The following is a 24,692-nucleotide window of genomic DNA, read 5'->3' on the forward strand; positions in this document are numbered from 1 at the left end:
GCTGTCGAAGTGAGAGGGGCAGTAAATGATGAGTGCTCCCTGACAATGCAACTCTGACCTGATGCATTTGTAATGTGGTCCAGGTGTTTTAATACGGCCTTCACCCCAACTCCATAGGACCCTGCAATAGGCAATGTCTATCTCCTTTCACCAAAGAGGAAACAAAGGCAGAGAGAAGTCAAAAAGCTTGACAAAGAGGTTGACGAGGAGATTAAGGGGGAGTAAACTGCTCCCTGGCCCCTTGCCTCCAGCCCTTCTGAAAGCTCTACTTCAAATGTCCTCAAGACCAAGTGCATGGCAGCTCCCTAACCCTCGTTGCATGAGCCCTTTCTCAATCTTCCTACATGCTAGAAAGTCAAAGGGTCTGAAGCACCAGCTCCCTAGATTTCCTGGCAAGTTGTTTGAAGTTGATTTGGTGTTGAGTCTAAAGTCTAGAAAGACCAAACACCCCTTCATACTGATGTTGTAGCTTCCTAGGGAATCCTTGGTGTCATTTTGTTTGTGACTTTCTTTTGGTGGTTGTAACTCTAGTAGCCCCCTGATTGCCTCTCCTCCAGCTTCTGGCAACCACCAATCTGCTTTCTATTTCTATGGACTCACCTCTTAAGATATTTCATATAAATGGAACCGTATAATACTTGTTCTTTTGTGGCTGGCTGCTTTCACTTAGCATAATGTTTTTAGGGTTAATTCATGTTGTACAAATCAGGACTTCATTAGTTTGTGTGGCTAATATTCTATTGTGTGGTTATACCCTTCGTCAGTTCAATTTGTTCAACATTTTTAGCTATCATGAATAAGGCTTCGCTGAATAACACTTCACATAAGCTTTTGTAAGCATGGGTTTTCTCTTGTGTAGATAGGTTGGAGGTGTTTTACAGGATTATATGGTTGATCTATGTTTAATTTCACAATTGAGTTTAAACACACTTGTATTATTTAATGTTTAGAAATGGAAGATACTGAACCTTCTATAACTAAGCAGCTGGCCATCAAACAGAAGAGTCTCATTCAATTTTGTAACACATGTCTGTCAGATTCTCATAAGGAACTTGTACTTGTCATTTTCACCACAGTAATAGGTTGGACTACCAGAGTTAAGTCATGGGATGGAGTAACAGAAATCTCTGCAAAGACTGGAGGAAACAAACTGAAGTCAGTAGTCTGTAGAAAGGCTCCGAGGAGGAAGAGACAAATGAATTGAAGATTGCCTGCAATTGCTGCCTCACTCCCTCAGATCTCCAGTGTCTGCTGATTACTGTCTTACTGGATTCTAACGACTCCTCTCGGTAACATACAGTCATAGAAAATGCCCAAGAAGGACACAGCATGACTGTCTGGCAAAAAATAAAATAAAATAATAAGAACACTTTCTATGGTACTTACCTGTAAAGTCTAAGCCTCACGGAGTCTTCATCGAGAATTGGGCATCCGTTGTGAACATACTGTACTTCGTTGGGAAGGAAATGGCAATCAAAGACCTAGTTCACATGAAGAAGGAAATTGTCTGAGCAAACCAGGGCAAAGCTTTATTTCTCCAGCCCTGTAGCACTGCCGGAAGAGCTGGTTGTGGGGACACACACTTGCAATCACAGCACTTGGGAAGTTGGCACAGGAAGATCATCACAAGTTCAAAGTCAGCTTGGGCTACATAGTGAGTTCAAGACCAGTATCAACGTCAAACAGACAAACAAACCAGAGCTCCTGAAAGGGAATAAGAGGTAATTTATTCCGGAGCCATTTTGAGTGACCGTGGCCTGAGAGTGCAGGTTTGGGTTATCCTAAATCCCATGTTCTAACATGGCAGCAGTTTCATAGCTTCACACAACAAAAAACTCATTAAATCAGGACAAGTTTCAAATCCAGTGGGGGTGCATCAGAGAGGTGAGTATAGCAAGGTGGGGAAGTTTTTGTTTCGTTTTGCCCCAGATGTTATCTGGTGACAGCTTAGCTTTGCTAATTTAATAGATTTCAAAAGGTTTTTATCTAATAGACACAGGATGTTAGTTCTTACATGGAACTGGGCAAGAAATGGCTATTTAGTCTCTGGACCAGCAACATTCCAACCTCTCCACATCACTGAGGCCTTAATCAGTCAACCAGCCTTTGCAGACACAGCTTCTTTGCAGGATTCCTGTTCACACCAGCCTGGGCCACCTAGTGAGACTGTCTCCAAAAAAAAAGAGGAGGAGGAGGAAAAGGAGAAAGAGGAGAAGAAGGAGGAGGGGGGAGGGGAGAAGAGGAGGGAGCACCTTTGTTTGATTAATGGTGGGGGTGCAGGCATCTTTTTACCAGCAACCCCTTCTTCCCTACCCTATGGCCACACATCCTCTTACTTATCGTTGTGCCTTGTTTTGTTGGTGTCTAAATTATGATAATCCAAACAGGTCAAACAAACAAACTAATGGATGTCACATCTCCAAATAACTACATGTCTATAAACTATAATATCTGCTTTTCATTAAAGGAATTATTTCTCCCCTTCAGAAGCTCATGGCAACTGAATTCGAGAGGTCTTTCTTTCTATGTGCCTGGGTAACCCATTTACCACAAACATGCTGTTCTGTGCGGCTTTTCTTTCTTTCCTCCTTTCTTTCTTTCTTTCTTTCTTTCTTTCTTTCTTTCTTTCTTTCTTTCTTTCTTCCTTTATTTTTTTATTTATTTATTTATTTATTTATTTATTTATTTATTTATTTTTCATATAAAGTCTTTATGTTCAAAGATGGAGACCCTAGCTGTGTGTACAGCTGTGTTGCTGAGAGCCAAACAAGACCTACAGTTGTTTCTCACACTCTTGCGAATGACAGCTTTGATAGTTATGGGGATAAAAACAACTGGCTGATAAGAATCCAAAATAATTTACGCTCCTTCAATGAAGTCATAATTAACCACACCACCTCACTCAGAATCAGTAGAGAGATGACTATTTTACATTAGGACCCTGGTTTTTGTTCTTTTTTGTTTTTTAAGACTTCTGCCCAAGTCACAATCCTGCCCTGTCCTGACAGAGATGGCAAAGTTCTGAGAAACATCTTTGTGCTCACCCACACATCACTGTGAGGCGTTCTGAGAACCTTTTACAGCCTCAAACGTTTCCAGACAACATAACCCACCCCGGGAAGACATTCTCACTAGTAAGAATGAATTTCTAGTCCTCTTCTGAATTGACAACCAGGAAGATAAAGGGAAGCCCTTCCCATATCATTGACAAATAGCCACGGTAATAAAGAGACAATCTGCTTTGTTAAAAGAAACATCTGTTCCATGTTTCCTAATATGTTTTCCTTTTATAAAAGGCGACAACCATGATTGACCATAAATTTACTAACTAAAACAAAGGAGAGCTAAATCCTTTTCTAATTACTGTCTAGCTTTGTTTTTTTCCACTTCAACTGCTTTTCAATTACAATTTATAATTAAATTGTCACACATTCCTGACTCATTACTCACTTTAATGACAGTGAAGTGGTTCAAACTAGAGATGTTTTCTTAATGCTGTGTTTCAGATTCAAAAACAGCAAGCTCAGCACTAGACCAAGGTGATTTTTCCACCCAGTGAACGTTTTCCTCTGGTCCAGGTGCGGAGTGCTGGGGTAGGCGGGGAAGTCTTGCCCTGGAATCTGAGAGCACACTGCCATTGATCTGTCTAAACTGGCTATCCGGGAGGAAATGGAGACAGACGGCACTCGCACAAACCCATGCAAGTGGCTTTGCAAATATGCAATGGGAATGAACCTGTTGGTTCTAAGACAAACTTCAGTAATGAAATGAAAACACTAATTGAACAGATGTTAAACAAAGCAGTTCTGTGCAAATCCCACAAAACTGTTCATTACGCAGCAGGGTGTTGTTAATACAATAGTCTTGCTAGGAATGGGTTCACATAAGCCTAGCTCGAAGCTTACTGTTAAGCTCTATTAAGGAATAATGTTTGTTTAGCTCTGTGTGTGTGTGTGTGTGTGTGTGTGTGTGTGTGTGTGTGTGTGTGTGTTACATGTATACTTACACACTTAGCCATGCTTAATTCAAAAATTCAAAAATAATAAATAAATCCCTGGGCATGGCTGAACCACTTTGGATTTAAAGCAAGCATAAAATTTCCTCAAACCAGACTTTACTTGGGAATCTTACCTTTGCTGAAATTATCAGAACTTAAAATTAGAAAAAAAAAAAGATGGAGAAAAACAATGTTTCTACACGCATATCTATGGCACATGGTAAACTGGTAATGAAGCTTGGGGTTTTAATGGGCTACCATGAAATAGATTTTAGAATGTGCAGATCACATGTCCACTTGAGATGCTGCAAAGCCTTCTGCTGTGTCATATTTACTCCTAGAAACACACACACACACACACACACACACACACACACACACACACACACACACCTCCAGTACCAGACTGGACTCTTTTCCAAATGACCAGAAGACACTAGATGACAGGGCACTTGGAGGTGTTCCTGAATAGTCAAGAATTTCCTAATCTAGCTGGGTATTTTGTTGTGTCTGATGCACATTATCTTCCTGATAACTGGATCTTTGCCTTAAAATCAGAGAAAGTTTGCCAGAGATGACTGGAAGGTCTTACTTACTCTGTGAGACTCATATTTGCATGATGAAAATGTCATCATGATTTACCTATGTCATTGTGGGGTCTGAGTAGGACTTAAAAATGTCTCAAAATCAACAGGATCCAACTAAGAAATCAGTCTAGGAAACTCGCTGTCCTCTCCAAAGATGCTTCACTTGCAATGAGTGAGAGAATTGAGAACCAGAATAACCCTGTAAGGGTGGTCACAGCATACCCTCCAAGTGACCGCTCACTACTGTCTGTCTGTCTTTCTCTTTCTCTCTCAATCTCCTTCTTTCTCAATGTCTTTCTCTCAACATCTCTCTTTCCCTGCTTCTTTCTCCCCTCTCTCTCCCTCTCCCCTAAAATAAGAGACCAAGAAACCGGTCATTTTCTTACATTCTCTTTTTTCCCACTGGATTAATAGCTACTCTCTAGGGTCAAGCACCTGGTATGACCCGGAATTTCTCTGCAATGAGAAAAGACACCGGGAAGATTTATTGGTCACAGTGCATTGCTAAGGAAAAGATGGACACGCATCTGTATGAGTTTAACCCTTACTTCCTGCAATATGCTAGATTCAGATAAAACCACATCAGTGTCAGGCTTATCATATGGATCCAGTTGAGAATATTCAAAACTAGGGCTGGTGAGATAATGCAGAGGGTAAAGGCATTTGCCACCAAGCCCGATGACCTGCTCAATCCCCATGGCTCAAGGAGAGAATTGGCTCCTGAACATTGTTCTTTAGCCTCCACAAGCATGCTGTGGCATGCCCGTGTCCACGCACACACAAATAAATAATTACAATTTTCAAAGTTGTCAAAAATGTGCTCCACCTCTTTGAGAAAAGCAATAGGATCCCATGCCTGCGCCTTTCAATATCTTAGTTTCAAAGACTATACAACGCTCATAATAATGGCTTGAGAGACCCTTTACCTATGCCTTCTGACTTACACACACACACACACACACACACACACACACACACACACACACACACACACACCATGTGACCTACCTGTGGAGTGAGTTTCCCAACCCTCTGGGTTATCGGCTCATTCATCACCACCTCCACTCGACAGGCATCCTTCTCTTTGGGGATGGCAAACTTCAGATGATCTTCAGACAGGAAGGCAGAACTGCCCTTCATCACCCTCAGGCCCCGGTTGATGCTGATGAAGGTGGAATTGGCCAGGTCCAGAAGCAGTGGGAACAGCAAGAACAGCAGGGCCTTGGGCCCAATACAACCCGGAGAGTTCATGATGCCCTGGCCAGGTCTGTCCGCAGGCACAATCTGCTCAACAAAGCAGGACTCCTGTACTTCCTCCCAGAGTGTCAGCTCACAGTCCACGGGGTGAGACCAGGGGTCCCGATAGCATGCCCCAAGATCTTACCATGCCCCTTCCATTCAGACTCAGACAAGGAGGCCTTTGAGGCGATCTGGGCTTTTTAATAAAACTCGCTGATCACTCCTGACAACGCTGGCAAGATTAATGTGCCTCCCAAGTGCTTTCCTAATCCTGCAAACAGGAGAAGAGGTTTGGAGGAAACGGAGAGAGACCAAAGGTTTGTGCAGCTATTTAAAGAACCGTTCCCAACAAAGGGATCTTTCAGCTGGCCTATAATTTCAGCTAAATTAAAAGCAAATAAACTAACTTGACCTTCAGGCCCACCCGGAAGACAAGGAAGCCATTTCATTACTCCGCTTGTAGCTGTTGTTTCCGGATGCAGAGGACCTCATGGAATGTCAACTGTGTGGTCCAGCAGGATCCCCTGCCTGGTCGCTGGAGCGCAGCAGCAGGTCCTGGAGCTCAGTGCAAGCAGAGTGCTCTTTGCTTCCCGTCCCCTATTTGTTAAGTGAGGGCCACTCTGTTTTGTGTCAGAAACCTGATAGCACGATCTGTACATTGTTTGAGAACATGGGTAATTCAAAATCAATGGAACCCAGCTAAGAAGTATGCCCAACAATGGTCCAGTGAACTTAGATGGGCAATGAGGTCACCTAAGAGACTCTTCAGTGGAAACTGGTGAAGATTATTTTTTTCTAAACAAGCATTCAAGCTCTTGCTTATACACAGTGGGACTTTGAAGAGAGAGTGCCTTGGCTCAAAGTACACAGCGAATGGCGTGTATGGGCATGCACTGACCTCATCATCTACAGGGCTAATTCTGTCATAACACACTTGATTTGCTCAGATGGACTTGTGTTCCTCTCCAAAATACCATGATTATATTTTCTGTTTTTTAAGAACTGAAAAGCCTTTAAAATAAGTGTATTCTAGCATGTCCCTAAATCCATTTAGAGGACTAGAGGCAGTTTGCTATGTCTATGGAGAAGCTTAGTGGTAGAGTGCTTGCCTTAGAAACTTACACCTTCCTAATTTCAACCTTTCCCTACAGAGGAACTGTAGAATAAATAAGTGAAAACGAGGTGAGTGTCAGCGAGTGTTCACAAAAACCCTGCACCACTCCTTTCTACCACATGGCTCCCTGCCCTGCCTGCTCTGCACACCCTCTCATGCCCTCCAAGGCCACCACCACCCAGCAGCTCTCGAAGCACAGCAGTTAGTAGCAGCGAAGACTTTCATGAGCACCACAAGAAAGTCCAAAGAAAGATGGCCAAGAAGTTTAGCTCACCTCTTGTGACAGCCAAAAGCTCATCATAAAAATGCAGACCACTTTGACAAGTAGTTTCCTTATAATCTGTGAGAGAAGTCTGAAGAAACTACAGCCAATGGCAGGAGAAGTCAGCCCGTTGACGATTTTGCAGATGGTGCACAGTTCTGCATAAGGAACGGAAGGGGTGGTCATATGCAGCAAGGAAGTTAGGAAAAGCGTGGGGGTTGGTGGGAAGCGTGGGCAACAACATCTCCTGCGTGCAGGGCTGTGGAAAAGAGGAATGAAAGCCCCATCATCATCTTGGGACAGGACTCACTAAGACAGTGAGCGCCAGCTGGGCCCGAGGAACATTTCTTCAAACCGCAGCTTTTTTCTTTGCTTTCTTAAAATCACGGTGTTTCTCATTACCTTTACCGCAAACAGTTTAAATGAAATGGTTTCAAAGCATTGGTTTCATTAGATCATGCCTTTGATTGATAAAGAAATGTGTTTGTGCTGCTTTTACAAATGCCTTGTAGGGTCCACCTCTAGTACATTAAAGGGAAATTTGTCCCATGTCATTGTTTGAAACCTTTCACAGATGGCATCTGTCCTGTGTCACCTGAGGGGGTGTAAGCTTTACAGATCGGCCTGTTTTTTAATGATGTCAGTCCTAAAATAAAGCTGTTCACAGACTCCCACTGACCATGCTGTCCACACTCAAGCTATATTGGCTTATTTGTGTAAAAATGCAAATTTGGTTGTGGAATTTTTCACAACAAAGTCAAATCATCTTACCATTTCCACTTGTCGTCCAAGATCACACAGAGAAGCAAGCCCTTCAGGAGGAGGAGTGAGGACAGAGGAGAAAAGAACTTTCTGAGGTTTGGGCTAGCTGACTCAACAGGCGAAGGCCAAGGCCGCCGCAAGGGGCCCCTCCCCTGGCACCCCTGCTCAGCCCCTTCCATTGCCTCTCTCTACCCCACTCTGCTTTTTTAAACCACACTTATTTAGTTGCATATATGTGAGCATATATGTGGGTGTGTAGTCAGAGGACGCCCTATGGGACTTGGTCTGTCCTTCCACCGTGGAGTTCCCTGGGTCAAACTCCGGTTCTGAGGCTGGCCTTTGCTCTCTGAGCCATCTCACCAGGCCCCCACTAACATTTGTATGTTAGGCACTAGGGTCCGTTCTTTGGGCCTGTTTGTGTCTTTCCTCAATTGCCAGGTCTAGTTCTTGGAACTGAATACCATTTGCATGTAATGAGCCCCACCCCGCAAGCCCTCACGTTCAGAGTCATTTGTGTTTTTCTACTTGTCATGTCCTGTCCCGTCCGGGCCCCACCCCCCACCCCCGACTCCCCACCCTCCGCCCCTAAGTGTGCATCAAGCATCTCCTTCCCTAAGTAGCCAAATGAAGCTCTGGTTGCCTCCTTTCTGGCTAAGTTAATGGCAACTCCAACTTTTTGGCTGCTTCCTTTTTTGTCTGCTGATATCCAGGCAAAAGACTGTTGGTTCCTGTTTGTTTTTCAGGCTAGATGGGTCCCAGGGCAAATATGATGATTCTAGCCTTCTAGTATCTGAAAGGTCTTTCCCCTGAGTGCCAAAAAAAAACAAACAAAAAACAAAAAAACAAAACAAAAAAAAAAAAAAAAACACCTGTGACATTTTCAGTGACAGGATTGGATGAAGGTGATGGGTGATTGATTACATGACCTGGTACTGCATTTTAGGACACAGAAGACTGTCTTAGCCACAGCGTCGGGCTCTCCTACTGACTTCTCCTGCCATGGGGAAATAAATTCTGCTGACGATCAGAATGAGCATCAAAGTGGATTCATCCTAAGTTACTCTCCTCACTCTATTGGCGCCCAGTGAGCTGAACCCATAGCAGAGAAGTCAGCAAAGCCATGAGTGGACCCCGGACTAACAGAAACTGTGAAGTTAGACCCTGAAGTTGACTCAAGCTGCAAAGGTTGTTCATAGGAAATTGTGTTCATAGAAAATCAATGGTCTTTCTTTCAAATAAGCCCACAATCTAAGCACTGCTTCCCACTTCTGTTGTATCAGCCTGACCCAGTGCCCAACTCTGCTAAGCGCAGCAGCAGCCTCGTGATTGAGCCTCTCTTTGAAGCATTTCTCAGGACCATGGCTGAGATTCCTAAAAAAAAAAAAAGTTGTTTATGCCATGTCACTTCTCTGCTCAAAATGCCCCCATGGTTTCTCATCTTGAGCAGAACACTTGAGGATGATGGCCTGCACGGGCAGAACACTGTCTATTCCTGACTTGCCTGTGATTTCACCTCCCGTCCATCTTTGTTACTCCACAACTCTGCACAGCCATGCTATCCATGCTAGCCTCTTTGCAGTTCCTGACAAATCAGATGAGCCTCTCTCCTTTGTCCCCCATGAGGGCTTCTCTGATTGCTGGTTACTCTGTGGTGACCTCCACACCAACCCACACCCACCCCACTCGCCCCATCTCCCTCACCACTTTCAAGCTTTCTGTCAAACATCAAAACTGCAATGTGGCTACACTCAATTGTCCCGTAAGAGGAGCATCCTACATGTTTCTCCGATTTGTCTTTAACCTTAGAACTCATGACCATCTAAGCAGGCCACTCACTTGTTTATGTTAGCCCTTGCCATTTCCAGAGTCAGGAATTTTCTAATTACTTATGGATTTTTTTCCCAGTGCCTAGACCAAGGTCTGATACAGTCATAACCGTTTCTTAAGTGAGTGAAGAAGTTGGAGAAATAATTCCTTATATTTATTCATACAGACTAGACTTTAACTGGTAATGTTGCTGTCAACTTTTGCTGACGGTGGTGGAACAGGTCAGGCCCCAGAAGCAGGTAGAGCTCTGTGATTTCAAGGACAGCTTGGTCTACAAAGTGAGACATCATTTCAAAGAAGAGGAAAGAACTGCCATCATGAAAAACACTGCCAATCAATCAAAATGTCAAGAATGCTTGCTATTTGTTTTGTCAGCCTGCCACAGACTAGAATCAGGAGACTCTCAGTTGAGAAGATGCCTCCATCACATTGGCCTCTAAGCAAGTCTGCCTGGCATTTTCTTGATTAATGACTGATGTGGAGGGCCCAGCTCACTGTGGACAGTGCCATCCCTGGGCAGGTGGTCCTGCATTATATAAGGAAGCAGACTGAGCAAGCCAGAGGGAGCAAGACAGTATGCAGCATTACTCTATGCCCTGTGCAGCAGTTCCTGCCTACAGGTTCCTGCCTTGCATTCCTGCCTTGCCTTCCTGCCCTGACTACCCTGGATGATGGACTGCAAGTTGCTTCTGGTTAGGATGTTTTATCAGGGATAGAAACCCTAACTAACTAAGATACCGAATAAACTCAGCTACTGAAAGTTATCAGTAAAGGACATATCAACTTGGGGTCAACTATACATATTCAACACTGGGATTTCTAACTCTGGAAAATGCCATTTTCCAAGGCTTTGGATAAGTAGCTATGCAGCCAACCAGCCTTTCCCAGTCAGTACCTTATGCAAACACACAAAGAACTGTAAATCTTTCTGTCCTGTGATTCCTAAGCAAATTGGGACTCTCTCCCACAGAGACCAAAGCAGCCTTCAACTAGAGTGGCGAAACTCCAGACAAAGCAAATGTCCATCATCAAGGAAATGGCGGAACAGAATCAACCTGCTTATACCATGGACTGTGATGTGTCCATACACTGAAATTGAGGGTGCACTACTTAGCTTGGAATCATTTCCATAAAATGCCGTGAAATAGGTCAAATGGAGATGAGAATGTATGTTTTGTTCCATTTGGTAAAACAATAAAAGCTGTATCTCCGTATATTCATACACGTATACAGAAAGAAAGCTTTCTTAGGGGCTTTCTATTGCTGCAATAAACACCATGACCAAAAACAGCTTGTGGGCAAAGGGTTTATTTGGCTTATATGTCTCAATCAGTCTCTATCATCATGTCTCTATAATCAGAGGAAGCCAAGGCAGGAACTGACACAGAGGAGTGCTGCTCACTGGCTTGCTCCCCCGGGCTTGCCCAGTTTGCTTTCACACACCACCCAGGACCACTTGCCCAGGGGTGGTACTCCCCTCACTGGGCTCAGCCTCCCACATCAAGTGACAGTCAGGAAAATGAAGGCACAGACTTGCCTAGAGGTCAAGTCTTATGAAGGCAACTTCTCTTTTTAAGTTCCCCCAGCACTGGGGTGTTGCCAATTTGTGCCTGATGACTTTACATTTTGGTTAGTAATGTGTTAATAAGAAAGGAACATGGGCCAAAATAAGCCAAAGTTTTATTTCATGCCCACAACTTTAAAAAGCCAAATAAACTCCTCTCTGATATAGTTTAAGATGCTAGAGCAAATATCTCTTTCATTCTCTTATGATAACTTACTACCATGTGTCCACTCTCTCTCTGAGATGAGAATGTCTGTTTGTGGCCTGGGAAGTTAAATGTCTACCAGCAGCTCCAGTAGTGACTACAGGCCCGGGAGGACAGTCAGCCCTGAAGCTGGGTTGGCAAAACTCTCAGACCTCATCAGAGAAGTGTGTGTGTGTGTGTGTATGTGTGTGTGTGTGTGTGTGTGTGTGTAGTGGACAGTGGTTAAGGCAGAAACTCATAACTCATTAAAGTACAGAGAACTAGTGACTGGAGGTCTCAGCCACAAATGAGACACCTAGAGCACATTCTTCCCCAGTGCTCAGAGACCATCAGGGAAGCTGGGGTAGAAAGATTGTAAGAGGCAGAAGATGAGAAGGATTGGAGCAAAACACTGTCTCTGACCACGGTACTCAGGAGCTCACAGCAGCTGTGGTTGCCAGCATAAGACCTGCACAAGATCAAGCCAGTCAGCAATCTAGCAAGAAATGGAATGGGGCTCACAAGCCCCGACTCCTAATTAAGATGATACTAGTTGATGGCTTTTAGAGGAGGGATGATCAGTTTTCTCCAAGGGTGTGGCTCCTAGCAGGTCAACCACACTCCAGTGGATGGCCCCATATCCAGAAGTATATGGGCAGCACAAACTAAAGTCAATGGGTAGGACTGAAAAAAAAGAAAAGAAAAGAAAGACACTGGGGCTGGATGGATGCTTCAGTGGTTAAGAGCATTGGCTGCTTTTACAGAGGACCAGAGTTCAATTCTCAGCACCTACTTGTAGTTCACAACTGTCTATGACTCTGCTTCCAGGAGATCTGATTCCCTCTGCTGGCTTTCATAGTGCATAGACATACATGCAGGTAAAAAATAAAAATAAAAAAAGTCATATTATAAAAAACTAAAACAAGACATGAAGTTGGGGATAGGGAAGTTGGGGAAGGAGGTTGGAGGTAAATATGATCAAAATACATTGTACGAAATTCTCAAAATTGATAAAAATCTTTTTTAAGTCCCTTTACTTCACAGTATCCATCTTTATTTCCTTTTATAGAAATAGAAACTTAAACTAAGTACATAGTCACATAGAATACAGTCTCTCTTGCAGTCACATAGAACATAGTCTGTCTTGCAGTTAGACATGGCTATGTGACCAGATTCCAGCCAATGGGATAAAAGAAGTGTCACATGATATCCTGAGACACTTTCTTTAAGAAGTCCCATCCTTGCTTGCTGTCTGTTGCTGTGATAAAAAACCATGTCCAACAGCAGCAGGGGGTGGGGGGTGGGGGTGTATTTTAACTTGCAGTTTTTAGCCCACCATCAAGAGAACTCAGGACAGGAACCTCCTAGGGGCAGGAGCTGGAGCAGAATCCAGGAGGAATGCTGATTAATGGCTTACTCACCTAGCTTGTTCAAATGCCTTTTTTTTATTATTATTATTTTTTAATTTTTTCCCCAAGACAGGGTTTTTCTGTGTGGCCCTGGCTGTCCTGGAACTCTCTCTGTAGACCAGGCTGGCCTTGAACTCAGGGATCCACCTGCTTCTGCCTCCTGAGTGCTTGGGATTAAAGGCATATGCCACAAATGCCCAGCCTCAAATACCTTTCTTATGCTGCCCAGGCTCCCCTACCCAGGATTGGTACTGCCCACAGTGTTCTGGGCCCTCCTACATTAATAAGAAAATGCCCCACAGACATGCCCACAGGCCAGTCTGACGGAGGCAATTGCTTGAGATTTCCTTTTCCCAGGCAACTCTGAGTTGTGTCAAATTGACAGCTGAAGCTAACTATGACAGTCCCTTGTCATTTTTCTTCCTGCCTCCATCTGACCTGTTAGCCAATTTGGGAAGATTTTCAAGTACATCATGCCCCAGGTTGGCAGAACAGTGAGTGAGGAGAAGGCCCTGTGGCATCTCCAAAGCAGTCAACACACTACAACATCTTCCCAGAATTTTATAAGACCAGGTCAGGGGCTCATTCTCCAATTATATCATAGTAGGTCCTTAAATGGGAAATAAGATCTAGTCCAAGTCCTAATGTACCATAGTTGGTGCTTAAATGGGGAATGTGGCCCAGTACAAGTCCTAATGTACCATAGTAGGTCCTAATGAGGAATATGGTCCAGTACAAGTCCTAACGTAACACAGTAGGTCCTTAAATGGGAATAAGATCCAGTCCAAGTCCTAAGGTACCATAGTAGGTCCTTAAATGGAGAATATGGTTCAGTGCAAGCCCTGATGTCCACCTACCAGGAAGAGACAAGAGAAGAAAGAGAAAACTCATCTCATTCCTGAAGCTCCCTTGCCAATGTTGTGCAAGGCTCAGATCAGAACTCTGAAGGTCTGGATTCCAAACCTGACCCTGCTGGCATCAGCTTCCTCTTTTGAAATGGGATCATCCACTCTGTTTCCCCATGAGACCAAATGACAGTTGGTATGGAAGAACTTCTGTTATGAGCCCACATGAATGTAAGTTATCAACGGTCCGAGTTTACCTTCTACTGCTATGATAAACACCACAGCATGGCCAAAAGCAACTTGGAAAGGATAGGGTTTTTCACAATACAGTCTACCTCCATCATGAATGAAAGCTAGGAGGCCAGGAATCTGGAGCATGTCTATCTGGAGCTTTTGTGTCTTGTTTACATTTCAGTTAACTTCTGTATGGAAAACATTCTCTGTTGTTTTTGTTTTTTCTTCCACTTCAAGACATGGCAAAATGGAGAAGGGAAAAGACAGGAACAGGACAAAAAGAAAAACAGAAAAATAGCTAAGACGCTCAAACAATAAGATTTCATGGGCGATGAGGGAGGGTCTTTTATCTCGCCAGGCAAGATGATGGTGATTGTCCTGTCTCTAGTGCAGTGATAGGGTCTGAATGCAGTCAATACTGCTTACCAACACTGGAATGGAAGGAAACCCAGCACACCTTAAGAATTTCATTTTCGCAGTTTGCTTTTGGTCTTTTCCAGATGAAACAGTTTTGTTTGGAGCTTTAGAGGCTTCTGCCCATCATCATGGAGGAGACGTCAGAGATGTTCGAGCAAGTTCTGAACTCAGGGCCTCCTGAGTCCAGCGATGATCAAGACTCCTGTGATGATTCAGTCTCACAGTCAGAAATGTTAGTAAAGGACCTGAAAAAGCTGACGTTCAACCCCAGTGCCGAGAAGTCCCCTTCTTTACAGCCAGTACGTTATCGCCGCCGCCAGCATTGCCGCCCCCGTCCGAAGATGAGGGTGGTAGAGAACAACAGTGAAAAAATCTTGAGAGCAGTCCAAAGTGCCTTTCCCAAGAGAAGAGTCTGCATGCTACTGTCTGTGCAGAAAGATCCTGTAGCAAGGATGAAAAGATTTATGTGGATTGAAAAGACACTAAGAAGCCGTAATGGAGAGAGGGATGAGAGTGAGCCGTTCAGATGCCTCTGCACTTTCTGCCTGTATGAAGGGTGGGGTCCTGCTGAGAATGCTAAAATAGTGCAGAATTAGGACAGTCAGTTCAGGGCTAACGTGTACACTGCCCTTGCTGCTGCTGATGCCTTACAGCAGGTGTGAAAAGCTTTTTTTAAAAAGATCATTAAACGATAGAGATGTGTGAAGTTTGAATGCACAAGAATGCCTTTAGTTTGATCCAAAGAAACAAGAATGAGTCTCAAGTCTGGGGTTAAATACAATGACTTGAGAGAATGTCAGTAGAATTTGGGGATGGTTTGGTTTAGAAGGTAATAATTGGAATAGATCTTTGCATATTCTAATTCACAGAAATTTGTAATAAAGGCAATTTTGCAATAAAAAAAAAAAGAATTTCATTTTCTTGGTCTCAACATAGGGCCAACTCAGCTCCTCAGAATCCACCTGCCAACAGCTTGCTCAGGTCACTGTTATGGGACCTATGAGTCAAAGAGTTACTGGGGTCCCCGGGCTAGACCCCTTGGGGGAGCTTAGAGCATGGCTCTGAGCCACATCAGACTTAACTTGGCTTTTGCAATAGAAGCAAATCCCACCAGCTTGCTTTCAACGTTCAGCTGTTTCACAGAATTTCAAACTTCTCATGTCTCGCCTGCAAATCAGTTCTGCTTTTCCTGACCACTTCCCACCATCGCTTGTCCTTCGTGTGAAAATCGTGTACTCTAAATATTCCTATACAAGCTGGTTCAAATGTGTGGAAATGTTCTGAAAGCATAAAATCACCCTGTGTTGGACTCCTTCTTATAAAAATCCACAAAGGTTTCCGTATCATGAACTGTCCCGAACAGAAGAAAGTCATTTACTATCATTTCATTGACAGGAGAGACCTGTGTGCTTGTATTTCTTTCCTAATTGTGTGTAGCTCAGCTCTAAGAGCAGGTAGTCTCTGTGCTGATGTAAATACTTCTACAATCACCTTGGCACACCAGGAGCAGCAGTGGATTCTCTGCCCTCCAGCTTCTCATAGAGATGAAAATTCCGGTGGCCAATAGCAATGATGCTCCCAGATGAGACCAGCACTCACTGGCCCTCATCTCTGGTTTCACAGAGACATGGAAACCATCTGCCCTCCCCTGCCTGGGCCCAGCACAGACACCAAACCATCGCACGTCTATCATATGGCCTTCTTAATTTGGTTTGTACTTTGCAGAATTTGTGCTTAGTTCACTATTCTTCTCAGCAGCACGTCAAGTAGTTGTTACCCCTTGATCAACTATGATAAGTAGTTCTTCTTATCTTCCGTGTGGGTGAGGCTACAAGGGTCACAGCTTTATCGGTCTATGGTGAACCTACCTATCATCTATCTATATCTATCAGCTACATCTGTCTATTATCTATTTATTTATTGGCTTATTTTGATGTAGAATCTCACGATGCTGTACAGCCTGTCCTCAAACACACAGCAAACATCTGCCTCACCTTCCCAGTGACTGAGATGAGGACCATGTGCCACTGTGTGCCACCACGCCTGGCTCTGACTCACAGCTAAGTTATTACAAGCGCCCTACAAATCCCCTAAGAAAGAAAATAAACCAATGAGAAAATAGAATTTTGTGTAAAACATTGCCGGTTCGTCATCAACCCATCCCACCCACCCAAACATCCAGCGGCCATTAGAGCCTTGGCGAGAACAGGAAGGAAGTCAACACAACTTTTTTACTCTTTTCCACATTAAAATCTTGCAAGTTCCAATTAGAGTAAACTTCAAAGCCGCCTTGAGGGTTTTATGATGTGTTTTTTAAATGACCAAAATTTTTATGCATATATTTTCCAAAATAATATAAATCAAATTTCAAAGTTGTATAAACCTACGGCTGACTATAATTGTCCATGGGACAGCTGAATTGAATTCAAATCACATGTGGCATGAACTGGCCACCAAGGGCATTGACATGTAAATCAGAAAGAGTCCTGGGAAGAAATCAGAGCTGGCCATGTGGTCAGTGGACAAAGTCCTTCTCTGTGTAGCAGACCTTTACCAAGGACTTTAGATCCTCTGTGCCGTTTTCCCTGAAGTAGGAAAGTCTAATCGCCCCTGGTTACAAGCCACCAGGAGTGAGCATCCTAAATCTCCAAAGGTCTAAAGGTCAGAGCAGCAGCAGCAGCAGCAGCAGCAGCAGCAGCAGCAGCACTGTGGGAGAAGTGTCTGGGCTCTTTATCCAGGGACCTCACTCAGGGCTGTGTCTTCCTGTATCCCGGGGACCTCACTCAGGGCTGTGTCTTCCTGTATTCGGGAGACCTCACTCAGGGCTGTGTCTTCCTGTATCCCAGGGACCTCACTCAGCGCTGTGTCTTCCTTCACCCCAGCACCTCACTGCACTCCCACCCAGCCTTGAGCCGTATTCTAAAAAGACAACATGAAGCAGGCTCTTCAGCTCCTATGGAGCCTCAGCTGCTGCCGGAGCCCCAGGGGTGGAGAAGCCCTACAATCTCACCAAACATGAGATTTCCTTAGAGAGACTAGAATAATGAAGAAAAAAAATAGCCTGAAAATTCTAAGGGTTTTTTTTTCTCTCCTTTAAAGATTTTCTTAGTATGCCAATGTACATATTTGTGTGCTTTTTGCTAATAGCATTTTCTTGCTACTTTGATCCCTAAGATCCTTAAATTATATGTTCTGTGCGTTTACTTAAAAAAATTTCATAGAGGAAGCAATGTTATATAGAATGAACCAACCTGCATTTGGTTCATTTAAGAGTCTGCAATTATGAGAGGGTTTGTTGGCTTCGAGGCCTTTAACCCTTGCTTAGTGTCAGGGGTCAGACACTACACTGTGATGGGGGTAGGCAGGCCCCTTTGTTAATAATGCTCTTAAAGGGACATCAGTTCCTTCCGACATCACCGCCTCCAATGGAACTCACTGAGCACAGTCACCATGGCCGTTTGGAAGCATAAGAGAGATCTTAAAGGTTTAACTACTGTAGATAAAAGACCCGGGGCTGTGAAGCAAACTGGGAGGGGTCAAAAGGGTCGGGACCGTGAGAGTCACTGTAACCCAGACGCCAAGGACCAAACAGGGCAAAACAGACCCCACTAGCAAGTGCAAGGTCAGAATGAGGACCCTGGATAAGTTACCTACTCTGTGTTCCTCACATACACAACAATCGCCATCTACTTCCGAAAACAGATGGAGAGAAGTCTGAACAACTCCAGTTTTAAAGCATGGGCTTAATAAGTGTGGTGGTTTTTTTTTTTTTTAACTGCTTAATAAGTGCTAGGTTTATTATGATTATGAGGTCACTTTTTAAAGTCATAGTTTATAAAACCAAAATAATAATAGAGACTATTTTATAGGCATGTTAGGGGAAATAAATGAAAAGATGCATATAAAGGCCCCGAAACCAACGAGCCCCTTCATAATTGCAGACTTCTAAATGAATCAAATACAGGTTGGTTCATTCTATATAACATTGCTTCCTCTATGAAATTTGTTTAAGTAAATTAATTAAAACACACAGAATACATAATTTGAGGATCTTAGAAATCAACTAGCCCACATATTTGATTTTATGTGTCAATTTATTTGTTTCCTCTGAAAATAAGTTTTTGTTTTAAATATAAGATACATATGCTCATTCATTAAAGATACAAAGGAAAAATACACTCCCTGACATCCACAGAAAATACTCAGGTTTCTTTGGGGACCTGTGTGTGGATGGGCATGTTGCGGGGGGGCGGGGGGGGCATCTGTGTGTATATGCACACATTGTTTCATCCTTAATTGGAGCCACACGCTACAGAGAGGCTATCATTCTTTTCCATCAGCGTGTGCTCTATCATAAGCATTTCCCTGAATATTAAACATCCCTTGCTGTCTTACTTTTAACCTGTGCGCTTTGTGCACTACCAGGATGCTTTGCGGGTCCTGCGTTCACTCCGCTGCTGCACGCACACGGGTACTATAACAGACACTCAGAAACCGAGTCTGTTAAAGGCACTGGCTCCTGGCCTGGGCCCACAAGGTAACTATAACAAGGATATAAACACATCACCCCTGCCTTTCCTTTGCATTTCTCCTTCACTTCTGTCAGAGTCTATTTGACTTGACATTAAGTATGTACTCACTCCAGGAGTGAGTCTAGAAACTGACGGTACCGAAACAATCTCTTCTGCCTTCAAGGCTGAAGACACAGGGATGTCGTTCTCTTAACAGTGCAGTCAGAACAAAACCTGGAAGGCCAGGCTGGCCACCCCCATCCATGACAGCTGGGCTGCACCCTGGAGTAGAAGAGTGACCGCACCATGCCACAGTGCAGAGCAGATGTGAGACCAGTGCAGAGCAGATGTGAGACGATAGTCAAGATGACCACATCTTGACCAGGACGACTTGATTACACATACCTCTTGACCTTGGCCCCATCTTTGAAACCTAAAGTTCATGCTAGCACCCCACAGACAAACTCGGGGTCCCTAAACTCCTTTATTTGTTCCAATTTCCAGTGTATGGATTCAATCTCCTTCTCCTGCTTTCCACTGACACTCGTCCCTTCAGTTGGTGTAAGAGGATGGGTGGCCATGTCTGGCTTATCGGGGCCACCTGAGCCAGGCCTCTACCTAAAACTCTGGCTGCATTGCCAGCTACTCTAACAACAGACAATGAAAATCCTTTAATTATAAATTAGTCCCTTTCTCTAAGGTTCTTCCTTGTAATGGACTCCAGGGGTGGAATTATATGATTAACGGGTGTGAACTTATGACTATTATGCCCATGCTTTCTGCAAAGAAGACCCGTGGGTGCCCTCAGCAATTCTTCTCACAGGTGGCAGTACCATACCTTTCCTGACACTGCTTCATTTGCATTTCCGGGCTTGAGCTGGGAGAGCCCACTTCCTTTCTAGTGCGTGGTCACCAGCATTTCCTCTCCTAGAAGTCCCTTCTTCGCCCTACAGAAGAACAGAGATGGCACTGACGAGGCTGCCAACGTCACACACGGCTACCTGAACCCAATCTTAGACTGAGACCTCTGACACTCTGCCCATGCTCTCCCCATCACCCTCTGCAGCTTCCACATCCAAGTGCTGGTCCAGAATGTGCCTCTCATCATAGCCCCTGGAATCTCCCTGGGAAGTGCTCAGCTCAGAACTGTGGGGATGGAGGCTATGCTTGAAGACCAAGAATATAGAAGAATCCACAAGGAGATGCCTTTGTGTGAAAGAGTACGGAGATGTGAGGCAAATCAAAAGAAACAAGAGTTAACCTGGCTTCTGGAGAGTTGGAGGCTTCACAAGAAAAGCTGGATCATCGGGTACTTGATGCTATAAAATGGAATCTGTTGTACTGGTGTGAGAGCAAATCACACAAACCATCAGAATACATTTAAAGCACCTTCTACTTCACTGGAAAAAGATTGCTCACATATGCAGACAACTGTCCAGCGTGTCTTCAGCTGTGCTGTGCAAACTGCAATGTCTTACTTCCATGTCATCAATGATAACACTCACGCTCCCAGATGCCACCATGAAGACCTTCCCGGAAGAGATCTGGGATAAAGGAAATGCTTCTGGTAACTTAAGAAACCTGTTCGTAAGTGGCAGAAACTGTGATGTGGTTTGATCCCTGGTAACAGTACGACAAAAATGACAAGAGATTGGCTGGATTGGGGGTTTGCATCACAGCAAGGAATTCACATCTTTCTGTGAGCACAATCGACAGCCTATGGTTAGCATGGTCATCCGCCCGACAGGGAACATCACTGTTGTTCTGCTAATGACGTGCTACGCCTGTCAAGTTGCCTTCTAAGCAATTGTTGATGGCCATAGACGACTCAGCTTTGCTCAGAGAGGCCCCTTTTTGCAGCAGTCAGTGGTAACTGTAGAAATGCATAACCGATCACGGTGCATGGAATAAGTGACTGCTGAATGCTTAGACGTAAGTGGGACATTCATATCACCTCTCTCAAGACTCATGGAATATAACAGGGTGGAAAGAGTGTGAGATGCTGAGAAAGGGGTGGAGTGTCCTGAAACCCTGACTTCCAGGCATGAGGTGGCTATCCCAGGCTTCAGCTCATGGCAGCTGTGATTACCAGCCCAGCATCTGCACATGAGGCTACCAACATCCTGTCATGGAAGGAGGAGGGATTCCCAGGGTCCATTCTTCCTTAAAGATCTATGTGCATTAATGATGGATGGGGGAAGAAGAGACATTTCCTTCGGTGGAGTAACCACTGGTAAGGTGAATGTGCTCTTCCAGGTTCTTATAAGCAATTCTCATGAAGCTCATGGGGGCAACAAAAATTTGAATGAAAAAGTAGAGGAGAAAGTTTATTGTAGATAGAAGGGAGAGCTTAGGTAGAGGGAGGGACATCTAAGAGAGTCCAGAATAGACATGACCAGGCTGAGCTGGTCCATGTGGGAAGAGGGGAAAGGAAAGGGAGAGAGAGAGGAGAAGGACCAAGTGCAGCAGCCAGAAGGCCAAAGGTCCAAAAGGGGTCAGGTAACCAACATGTCTGGATTATATAGAGAAGAGCCTCTGGGGGAAGGGCCGTCCAGCCACTGGGCTGGAGAGTTCAGGGTAGAGGGTGTGTTATGACAGCCATACCCAGGAACAAGCAGGGACTGAGGGATGCTGGGAGAACCTGGCAGCCAGGTCTGCTTTGATACATTAAATAATCACCTCAGCCTTTGTTTGGGTTTGAAACTTAACAAAAACAAAACAAAACATAGGTGCTAGTTAGAAAGGGGAAGAGGGTCAGCAGGCAGGGAGGAGGACAAGACAGGATAACAGGGGTATGAACATGATTGAAATCATTATGTGTATGTATATAAATATCATAGGAAGTCTATTATGGAGGGTAATTAACATATGCTAATAAAAATTTTAAAATAACAAAACTCTAGAACTAGAAGAAACTTCTCCAAATTTTGCACATCATCATCATCATCATATTAATAAGCATGTATTATTCATGCATACCTGGCTCTGTTTAAATACACTTAATCTTCATAACAACATATGGACAGAGTCTGTGATTATTTCCACGTTGCAGTTAAGGGAACAGAGAAGCAATTTGTTGAGCAAATGCTCATAGTGTGGCTGAGATTCCAATGCCAGCGGAAAGGCCGACGGCCCGGAAGCCTGCAATCCTGGGGCTCTGTGCTCCAGCACACAGTGGTCTGGTCAAGGAAGTGGGGGCCGAAGGAGGCTCTGGCCTCGGCCAGGGTGGGAGAGTCGGTCCTACTGTATGTCCACTGGTGCGATGCAGTGTGGAATGAGGCTAGTGCCCCCCCCCCCCCGAGATGATGGGGGAGCCAAGGAGCCACCGCTCCTAGACGGACAAACCCAACAGAACTCCGGTGGGATGGTTTTCCCTGCCGAAGGTCTGAACGAAGTTTTGAAGATGTCTTCAGCGATAACTTCCTTTTTTTATTTCTTTCTCCCCTGCTCCCCAGTCAGTATGTAGCCCAAACTGGCTTCAAACTTACGACTCCCATGCCGTGGGCTTGTGAGAGCTGAGACTACATGTGTGCCACCATGCTGCACTATTTTTAATAATTAAGAAAACTAAATAAATTTCTGATTGGACATTACAAAATCAAGGAATGCGAGGATTTTTCCCCCGATATAACAAATTGAAGGGAAAGAGAAAACGGAAGCCAACCAAAGACGTGCGAGTCTTTGATAAGGCCACCATTTCTTTAACCAAAGCCTTATTCTTCATTGGAGTTTGTTCCACATTATCAAATTAAGACACAATCAATACCTTTCACGGCTATAAAATAGTTAAGTGTGATAATATCTATACACGTCATTCAAAGCCTGTATGGCCCACATGCGTATACACACACACACACACACACACACACACACACACACACACACACACACGTTGAAAATACATCAAGGCTCAATCAAGATAATTTCCCTTTCTTCTCCTTTCTATCTCAAATCTCTAGAGAAAAATTTTCTAAAAGTCACTATTAAAATTAGCACCTTATGGTAGAATGTGGCTCAGTTGGCAGGGTGCTTGCTTAACATGAAGGAAGCCCTGGGGTCGATTCCCAGCAATCCATAAGTTGGGTGTGATGATGCACCTTTAATTCCAGCATTGGGGAGGTTGATCCAAGAGGATCAGAAGTTCAAAGTCACCCTCTGCAGCACAGTGAATAGGAAGCCAGCCAGCCCTGACCCCCCCCCCCCAAATTGTTTTAAGCACTGTGTTGTGATGGATACATGTCATTGAACATTTATCAACATTCACTGAATGTACATTAAGAATGAGCCCAAATGTAAACTATGGGCTTGGCTCATAATAACGGTCCATTGTGACAAACATCTACTCACACTCACCCAAGAAGTTAATAATATGGAAATCTAGGTGAGGGGTCAGAAGGTATAAGTGAACTTCATATTTTCCATTCACTTTTCCTTAACATTTTTCACAATCTAACATTTATTAATTTAATAGATTTTTCGTTATGTGTATGAGTGTTTTTCCTGCTTGTGTGTATGTAGACGCTGTGTGGCCTGCTGTCCATGGAGAGCGACAGACCCCCTGGAACTGGAGTTAGGAATGGTTGTGAGCTACCATGTGGGTAATGGGGACCGAACCCTGGTCCTCTGGAAGAGCAACGAACATTCTTAGCCACTAAGCTATCTATCTAATCCTTTAAAGTTTTTTAGCTTTTAAGACTTATCCATTGATCCACTCTTTAACATGTCTCATGGGTTAGATTGAATGGATTCTCCTCTGGTTCCATGTAGAGCCAGAATACAGTCCATGTTGTAATGCTGGACCCTCAGCAACAGAAAAAGGTCAAGGCAAGATGCAGGAGGCTGACCCATCTCACTCCGGGGCTGTGGGCGCCAGCTCTCATCTTAGCAGGTTTTCTAGTCCCCTCTGTCCCAGGGATCTGCACCCAAGTGCCTGATGAACACCATCAGGTCTCACTGGCCCTCAGTTTGTGCCCCCGTGTTGACCCCACGGGAATGCACAGCTGTGCCAGTGTCCATTAATGCAGGCCCCGCTGCAGTGTTCAGTGTGGCTCACCGAGCCTAATGGCATTAGGAAATGTGAAACCTAATCTGCCTGCCTGCACAGAATCCGGCCGTAGAGAGCACGGGGTGCAGTGTGTTGGGCAGCATAGTTAAAAACAGCTCAATTTCTTGCTCAAAAATAAAACCTCCAATGTCAGTCTCCCAAATGTCACAGGCCTAAAATAATCCAAATGTCTGAATTGATGTCTGATTGAATAAAGATGCGCAGGAGGAAGGTGTAACTTATAAGAATGGTGTATGATAACTGCAAATCAGACAGAAATATTTTAAGAGTAAATACGGAACATTTTTGGTTCAACACATTTTGGGCATCTTTAAACAGACTATATTCAAAATGCTGGTTTGGAACTGGAAAGATGGCTCAGTGAGTCAGGCACCTGCCACACAAGCCTGAGGATCCAAATTTTGCTCCTCAGACCCCACGTAAAGCTCAACATGGTGATGTCTGTAGTGCCAGCTCTCTTACAGTGAGACACCAGGCAGAGACAGAAAAATGCCCAGAATCACGTGGACCAGAGAGTCTGGGCTGAGTCAGCTCTGAAGAAGAGGCTGTCTCCAATACAGCGGAAGGTTAGAACTAACACCTAACATTGTTCTATGACCACCACATATGTGCCTGCATGTACACACACACACACACACACACACACACACACACACACACACACACACACACACA

The 24,692-nt window shown here is 44.3% G+C and overlaps 1 protein-coding gene across 6 annotated transcripts in view; it reads right to left on the reverse strand.

The window, feature by feature from the left end:
- Nucleotides 1–24,692, reverse strand: part of Frem1 (FRAS1 related extracellular matrix 1) — a 148,765-nt gene that overhangs the window by 114,454 nt on the left and 9,619 nt on the right. For 5 of the 6 annotated variants that reach the window (XR_013049175.1, XR_013049176.1, XM_076564438.1 and 2 more), the window contains exons 2-4: nucleotides 7,212–7,357; nucleotides 5,593–6,094; nucleotides 1,387–1,481 (exon numbers count right to left, since the gene is read on the reverse strand). Coding sequence is in view for 4 of the 6 variants with exons in the window: in XM_076564438.1 (XP_076420553.1) it covers nucleotides 1,387–1,481; nucleotides 5,593–5,835 (338 nt within the window). In the remaining 2 variants the exon portion in view is untranslated. The remainder of the gene's footprint in view (nucleotides 1–1,386; nucleotides 1,482–5,592; nucleotides 6,095–7,211; nucleotides 7,358–24,692) is intronic. The other variant, XM_076564439.1, reaches the window with a different exon arrangement.

The sequence above is a fragment of the Peromyscus maniculatus genome, chromosome 2 (assembly GCF_049852395.1).
Source record: "Peromyscus maniculatus bairdii isolate BWxNUB_F1_BW_parent chromosome 2, HU_Pman_BW_mat_3.1, whole genome shotgun sequence".
NCBI classification, from domain to species: domain Eukaryota; kingdom Metazoa; phylum Chordata; class Mammalia; order Rodentia; family Cricetidae; genus Peromyscus; species Peromyscus maniculatus.